General features: G+C 39.6%; 1 protein-coding gene across 2 annotated transcripts in view; it reads right to left on the minus strand.

Annotated features, from left to right (window-relative positions):
• Window positions 1–435: 435 nt before the first annotated feature.
• The window catches only part of Hacd1 (3-hydroxyacyl-CoA dehydratase 1), a 29205-nt gene continuing 21035 nt past the window's right edge, over window positions 436–8605 (minus strand). For both annotated transcript variants that reach the window (NM_001012396.2, NM_013935.3), the window contains one exon: window positions 436–611. Coding sequence is in view for 1 of the 2 variants with exons in the window: in NM_013935.3 (NP_038963.3) it covers window positions 529–611 (83 nt within the window). In the remaining variant the exon portion in view is untranslated. The remainder of the gene's footprint in view (window positions 612–8605) is intronic.

Below are 8605 nucleotides of genomic sequence, written 5' to 3' on the forward strand. Positions count from 1 at the left end.
ATATAAAAAGCTCACTGTAAAAAATTATGCCCACACTTCCCAGATATGGATATTAATCCTAAATATTGCCTTACAATTTGAAACGGTGGACAGGCAGCTCTAATGCAAAGTTAATCAGTCATTACAATTTTGTATCGGATTTCATTTATAAAGTAAAATATGAATGTCATTGGTAGGTATCATATTAAATTAAATCAATTTTTACTTATTGATTTTTTAAAAGCCTTGAGCACATGTTGTAAAGAATATTAATAAAGGTAACAAAATTCTTCTTCGCTGGGTAATATATCCAATTGTTACCTAAATGATTCACCCTCGCCCCTCACACACAGTTTATAATATTTGCAGTTGTCAAAAACAGACGCAGCACAATATGAAGACAAATACTGGCAAACACCATGCTTTTTCTTATATTTCAAGAAACAATGCAATCCATGGTATTTCATGAAGTCGTTTATTCTTATTATTAAAACTTGGACTCAAGTAATCCGGTTTTTCTGAAAAGAGCACCTTGTGTGTGGGAACCACTTAATCGTCCTTCTCCGCGATCACCTCCCCGTGGAGCACCTTTCTTCTCTGACGTAACATATGAAAATAGAGCTGAGGAAACACTGCATTGGGAAATAGAAGACAAAGAGAGATAAGCCATTGCTTCAAACTCTGCTCAGAACCTGTAAAATGAGAGAGCCCTGCACTTGATACAGGACTACCATACACACAGCCCACTGGTGCTTAAGGAGCAGGGGCTAAAAGCAAAACTGGAGACCATGTAACACATAAACTGCTGGATGTGTTTATGTCATACCAAGCTCACATACCTCGGTAAATACGTTTCCATAAGGACCTAGATGACCACGTTTAGTTTCAGAAATCAGTAACACTGAGCTGTATCAGAACCAAGGACAGCAGACCTCATACTGTCTGCTTTTGTTTGTTCTGTTAACCATTTCTGGCTCCATGGGCACCTACATGCATACACATGTAAATGTCCAGACTGCATCCAGCCTTCATCCATGCCCACTGAACAGTTGCACATGCTCTCGGAACAGCACACATTATTGATGTGGGTAACCCTTGGGTCAGGAAAGAGATTGGACCTGGGCCATAGTCCCAGATGTGGTGTCTAAGGGAGAGTCAGAACAGAGTCCTGATCAGACACTCCCCGCAGCTGGGCCTAGGGGCTTCTGTCATGTACACATACAGAAATGTGTGCACAGATCATACCAGCGGGATATATGACTATCTGTGCAGCAAGTTTGGAGAAAAATTTGAACCAGTATAAAATGAATCAGATGAAAGACTTTCAATCACATCGTAAAGGCTGGTGGCTGAGCAAATATGTACCAGCTATAAACACCAAATGTATGGCCACCCCAGAATAACTACACCAGAGAAATTAATCACAGAGACTTTCAATATCTTCTTCAAACAACTGTGTGTGTGTGTGTGTGTGTGTGTATGTGTGTGTGTGTTTCAAAAATTGTTTTTAAAATTTAGGTCAAACACTACCAGAATATAGACTGAGTTTGTTTTTTAATTATGTACTTCTCATCTTGATAAATTCAGTCATATTATATCTACCTGTCAAAACATGCAAGTCATGTATATTTAAAGCAAACCAAGCAATTAAGGTGAGTTCTTCTATAAGATCCTGAGCAATTTAACAGTTTGCATCCTGGGTACTTTTACAAGTGTTCACTGAAATTCTTCCATGTGGAATGCCCTCATTGGTGAGTAGGAGATACAACTTCTCAGTACTGAAATTAAGTACTCAAATGTTACTTTTAATTATCAAAGGAAAACAAGATACTGTATCTTGCAATATCAGTAAGGATGTAGAAACACGGGTCTCTGACAGACTGATCTTGGACAAGAGGAAGCTCAGGGACAATGAGCTAGGAAGTGGTTACTGGCAAAGGTCAGACTTACATCTCCCAGGCTAGTTATAATCTCTAAAGATCTTGGTTTCTATGGACTAACTTCAGAGGTCACAAGCGAGATGACCACAGGGCAGGTCACCCCATGACCACAAACAATCTATGAGAGCTCTGATTCTGTTTGAGACATGCTGTCCCCACCTAGAGACTCTTACAAAGCAGGGGGTGTGACACCTGGTGACTGTCCATCTTCCTTAGCTGACCAGCACTGGCTAGGTGGTCAGTCAGGCTGATGTGGTAAAGGGCAAGGAGGATGCGCCCTCTGAACTCTGTCTATTTGGGTTTTGGAAAAGCTCTCACAGACTGGCCTTATCACACGCACATCCCTGTGAAATAGGAGGCTTGTTGAGTTCAGGCTCTCTGAACTTCTCACTTGTACTTCTACTCCCACTGACAGCCACCCCTTATTTTATTGTGAAGATGAACAAATCATGTTTTCTTTTTTTATTTGCTGCTAGTGACTTAAAAAGAAAAAGATTTCCTAATCTATCCCTCTTAACACCTAAACGAAGAGAACAAAGCGTCATGGACTCATTGAAACTGTTGGAAAATGGTGAGAAGTTAGGGAAAGCCTCAGTTATTCAAAACAGTTTAAAGAAAAGCAGCTTTATTCCTGTCAAGTATATGAAACAACACAAATAACACTGCATTTGTATTATATCCAAGGGTATGCCAAATAGGTAGAAATGATCTCACGTCTTCTTGATAGAATGCTTATGATTCATACACAGAAGACTACATGCTTGCCAATTGTCCTACTGATGCACACTTTTGAAATGATTTAGTTTTTTTCTTTTTTTTTCTTTTTTTTTGTGTGTTCTTTATTTTTTTTAATTAGGTATTTAGCTCATTTACATTTCCAATGCTATACCAAAAGTCCCCCATACCCACCCACCCCCACTCCCCTACCCACCCACTCCCCCTTTTTGGCCCTGGCGTTCCCCTGTACTGGGGCATATAAAGTTTGCATGTCCAATGGGCCTCTCTTTTCAGTGATGGCCAACTAGGCCATCTTTTGAAACATATGCAGCTAGAGTCAAGAGCTCCGGGGTACTGGTTAGTTCATAATGTTGTTCCACCTATAGGGTTGCAGATCCCTTTAGCTCCTTAGCTACTTTCTCTAGCTCCTCCATTGGGAGCCCTGTGATCCATCCATTAGCTGACTGTGAGCATCCACTTCTGTGTTTGCTAGGCCCCGGCATAGTCTCACAAGAGACAGCTACATCTGGGTCCTTTTAATAAAATCTTGCTAGTATATGCAATGGTGTCAGCGTTTGGATGCTGATTATGGGGAGGATCCCTGGATATGGCAGTCTCTACGTGGTCCATCCTTTCATCTCAGCTCCAAACTTTGTCTTTGTAACTCCTTCCATGGGTGTTTTGTTCCCAATTCTAAGGAGGGGCAGAGTGTCCACACTTCAGTCTTCATTTTTCTTGAGTTTCATGTGTTTAGCAAATTGTATCTTATATCTTGGGTATCCTAGGTTTGGGGCTAATATCCACTTATCAGTGAGTACATATTGTGTGAGTTCCTTTGTGAATGTGTTACCTCACTCAGGATGATGCCCTCCAGGTCCATCCATTTGGCTAGGAATTTCATAAATTCATTCTTTTTAATAGCTGAATAGTACTCCATTGTGTAGATGTACCACATTTTCTGTATTCATTCCTCTATTGAGGGGCATCTGGGTTCTTTCCAGCTTCTGGCTATTATAAATAAGGCTGCTATGAACATAGTGGAGCATGTGTCCTTCTTACCAGGTGGGGCATCTTCTGGATATATGCCCAGGAGAGGTATTGCTGGATCCTCCGGTAGTACTATGTCCAATTTTCTGAGGAACCGCCAGACTGATTTCCAGAGTGGTTGTACAAGCTTGCAATCCCACCAACAATGGAGGAGTGTTCCTCTTTCTCCACATCCACGCCAGCATCTGCTGTCACCTGAATTTTTAATCTTAGCCATTCTGACTGGTGTGAGGTGGAATCTCAGGGTTGTTTTGATTTGCATTTCCCTGATGATTAAGGATGTTGAACATTTTTTCAGGTGCTTCTCTGCCATTCAGTATTCCTCAGGAGAGAATTCTTTGTTCAGTTCTGAGCCCCATTTTTAATGGGGTTATTTGATTTTCTGAAGTCCACCTTCTTGAGTTCTTTATATATATTGGATATTAGTCCCCTATCTGATTTAGGATAGGTAAAGATCCTTTCCCAATCTGTTGGTGGTCTTTTTGTCTTATTGACGGTGTCTTTTGCCTTGCAGAAACTTTGGGGTTTCATTAGGTCCCATTTGTCAATTATCGATCTTACAGCACAAGCCATTGCTGCTCTGTTCAGGAATTTTTCCCCTGTGCCCATATCTTCAAGGCTTTTCCCCACTTTCTCCTCTATAAGTTTCAGTGTCTCTGGTTTTATGTGAAGTTCCTTGATCCACTTAGATTTGACCTTAGTACAAGGAGATAAGTATGGATTGATTCGCATTCTTCTACACGATAACAACCAGTTGTGCCAGCACCAATTGTTGAAAATGCTGTCTTTCTTCCACTGGATGGTTATAGCTCCCTTGTCGAAGATCAAGTGACCATAGGTGTGTGGGTTCATTTCTGGGTCTTTAATTCTATTCCATTGGTCTACTTGTCTGTCTCTATACCAGTACCATGCAGTTTTTATCACAATTGCTCTGTAGTAAAGCTTTAGGTCTGGCATGGTGATTCCACCAGAAGTTCTTTTATCCTTGAGAAGACTTTTTGCTATCCTAGGTTTTTTGTTATTCCAGACGAATTTGCAAATTGCTCCTTCCAATTCGTTGAAGAATTGAGTTGGAATTTTGATGGGGATTGCATTGAATCTGTAGATTGCTTTTGGCAAGATAGCCATTTTTACAATGTTGATCCTGCCAATCCATGAGCATGGGAGATCTTTCCATCTTCTGAGATCTTCTTTAATTTCTTTCTTCAGAGATTTGAAGTTTTTATCATACAGATCTTTCACTTCCTTAGTTAGAGTCACGCCAAGATATTTTATATTATTTGTGACTATTGAGAAGGGTGTTGTTTCCCTAATTTCTTTCTCAGCCTGTTTATTCTTTGTATAGAGAAAGGCCATTGACTTGTTTGAGTTTATTTTATATCCAGCTACTTCACCGAAGCTGTTTATCAGGTTTAGGAGTTCTCTGGTAGAATTTTTAGGGTCACTTATATATACTATCATATCATCTGCAAAAAGTGATATTTTGACTTCCTCTTTTCCAATTTGTATCCCCTTGATCTCCTTTTGTTGTCGAATTGCTCTGGCTAATACTTCAAGTACTATGTTGAAAAGGTAGGGAGAAAGTGGGCAGCCTTGTCTAGTCCCTGATTTTAGTGGGATTGCTTCCAGCATCTCTCCATTTACTTTGATGTTGGCTATTGGTTTGCTGTAGATTGCTTTTATTATGTTTAGGTATGGGCCTTGAATTCCTGATCTTTCCAACACTTTTATCATGAATGGGTGTTGGATCTTGTCAAATGCTTTTTCTGCATATAACGAGATGATCATGTGTTTTTTGTCTTTGAGTTTGTTTATATAATGGATTACATTGATGGATTTTCGTATATTAAACCATCCCTGCATCCCTGGAATAAAACCTACTTGGTCAGGATGGATGATTGCTTTAATGTGTTCTTGGATTCGGTTAGCGAGAATTTTGTTGAGGATTTTTGCATTGATATTCATAAGAGAAATTGGTCTGAAGTTCTCTATCTTTGTTGGGTCTTTCTGTGGTTTAGGTATCAGAGTAATAGTGGCTTCATAAAATGAGTTGGGTAGAGTACCTTCTACTTCTATTTTGTGAAATAGTTTGTGCAGAACTGGAATTAGATCTTCTTTGAATGTCTGATAGAACTCTGCACTAAACCCGTCTGGTCCTGGGCTTCTTTTGGCTGGGAGACTATTAATAACTGCTTCTATTTCTTTAGGTGATATGGCACTGTTTAGATGGTCAACTTGATCCTGATTCAACTTTGGTACCTGGTATCTATCCAGAAATTTGTCCATTTCGTCCAGGTTTTCCAGTTTTGTTGAGTATAGCCTTTTGTAGAAGGATCTGATGGTGTTTTGGATTTCTTCAGGATCTGTTGTTATGTCTCCCTTTTCATTTCTGATTTTGTTAATTAGGATTTTGTCCCTGTGCCCTTTAGTGAGTCTAGCTAAGGGTTTATCTATCTTGTTGATTTTCTCAAAGAACCAACTCCTCATTTGGTTAATTCTTTGAATAGTTCTTCTTGTTTCCACTTGGTTGATTTCACCCCTGAGTTTGATTATTTCCTGCCGTCTACTCCTCTTGGGTGAATTTGCTTCCTTTTTTTCTAGGGCTTTTAGATGTGTTGTCAAGCTGCTAGTATGTGCTGTCTCCCGTTTCTTCTTGGAGGCACTCAGAGCTATGAGTTTCCCTCTTAGAAATGCTTTCATTGTGTCCCATAGGTTTGGGTACGTTGTGGCTTCATTTTCATTAAACTCTAAAAAGTCTTTAATTTCTTTCTTTATTCCTTCCTTGACCAAGGTATCATTGAGAAGAGTGTTATTCAGTTTCCACGTGAATGTTGGCTTTCCATTATTTATGTTGTTATTGAAGATCAGTCTTAGGCCATGGTGGTCTGATAGGATACATGGGACAATTTCAATATTTTTGTATCTGTTGAGGCCTGTTTTGTGACCAATTATATGGTCAATTTTGGAGAAGGTCCCGTGAGGTGCTGAGAAGAAGGTATATCCTTTTGTTTTAGGATAAAATGTTCTGTAGATATCTGTCAGGTCCATTTGTTTCATAACTTCTGTTAGTTTCACTGTGTCCCTGTTTTGTTTCTGTTTCCACGATCTGTCCATTGAAGAAAGTGGTGTGTTGAAGTCTCCCACTATTATTGTGTGAGGTGAAATGTGTGCTTTGAGCTTTACTAAAGTGTCTTTAATGAATGTGGCTGCCCTTGCATTTTGTGCGTAGATATTCAGAATTGAGAGTTCCTCTTGGAGGATTTTACCTTTGATGAGTATGAAGTGTCCCTCCTTGTCTTTTTTTGATAACTTTGGGTTGGAAGTCGATTTTATCCGATATTAAAATGGCTACTCCAGCTTGTTTCTTCAGTCCATTTGCTTGGAAAATTGTTTTCCAGCCTTTCACTCTGAGGTAGTGTCTGTCTTTTTCCCTGCGATGGGTTTCCTGTAAGCAGCAGAATGTTGGGTCCTGTTTGTGTAGCCAGTCTGTTAGTCTATGTCTTTTTATTGGGGAATTGAGTCCATTGATATTAAGAATATTAAGGAAAAGTCATTGTTGCTTCCTTTTATTTTTGTTGTTAGAGTTGGCATTCTGTTCTTGTGGCTGTCTTCTTTTTGGTTTGTTGAGTGATTACTTTCTTGCTTGTTCTAGGGCGTGATTTCCGTCCTTGTATTGCTTCTTTTCTGTTATTATCCTTTGAAGGGCTGGATTCGTGGAAAGATATTGTGTGAACTTGGTTTTGTCGTGGAATACTTTGGTTTCTCCATCTATGGTAATTGAGAGTTTGGCCGGGTATAGTAGCCTGGGCTGGCATTTGTGTTCTCTTAATGTCTGTATAACATCTGTCCAGGCTCTTCTGGCTTTCATAGTCTCTGGTGAAAAGTCTGGTGTAATTCTGATAGGCCTTCCTTTATATGTTACTTGACCTTTCTCCCTTACTGCTTTTAATATTCTATCTTTATTTAGTGCATTTGTTGTTCTGATTATTATGTGTCGGGAGGAATTTCTTTTCTGATCCAGTCTATTTGTAGTTCTGTAGGCTTCTTGTATGATCATGGGCATCTCTTTCTTTATGTTTGGGAAGTTTTCTTCTATTATTTTGTTGAAGATATTAGCTGGCCCTTTAAGTTGAAAATCTGCATTCTCATCAATTCCTATTATCCGTAGGTTTGGTCTTCTCATTGTGTCCTGGATTACCTGGATGTTTTGAGTTAGGATCCTTTTGCATTTTGTATTTTCTTTGACTGTTGTGTCGATGTTCTGTATGGAATCTTCTGTACCTGAGATTCTCTGTTCCATTTCTTGTATTTTGTTGCTGATGCTCGCATCTATGGTTCCAGATCTCTTTCCTAGGGTTTCTATCTCCAGCGTTGCCTCGCTTTGGGTTTTCTTTATTGTGTCTACTTCCCTTTTTAGTTCTAGTATGGTTTTGTTCATTTCCATTACCTGTTTGGATGTGTTTTCTTGTTTTTCTTTAATGATTTCTACCTGTTTGGATGTGTTTTCCTGCTTTTCTTTAAGGGCCTGTAACTCTTTAGCAGTGCTCTCCTGTAATTCTTTAAGTGACTTATGAAAGTCCTTCTTGATGTCCTCTATCATCATCATGAGAAATGTTTTTAAATCTGTGTCTAGATTTTCGGTTGTGTTGGGGTGCCCAGGACTAGGTGGGGTGGGAGTGCTACGTTCTGATGATGGTGAGTGGTCTTGATTTCTGTTATTAGGATTCTTACGTTTGCCTTTCGCCATCTGGTAATCTCTGAAGCTAGCTGTTTTAGTTGTCACTGTTAAGAGCTTGTTCTTCAGGTGACTCTGTTAGCCTCTATAAGCAGACCTGGAGGGTAGCACTCTCCTTAGTTTCAGTGGGCAGAGTATTCTCTGCAGGCAAGCTCTCTTCTTGCAGGGAAGTTACCCAGATATCTGG

Source organism: Mus musculus, chromosome 2 (genome assembly GCF_000001635.26).
Source record: "Mus musculus strain C57BL/6J chromosome 2, GRCm38.p6 C57BL/6J".
Lineage (NCBI taxonomy): Eukaryota > Metazoa > Chordata > Mammalia > Rodentia > Muridae > Mus > Mus musculus.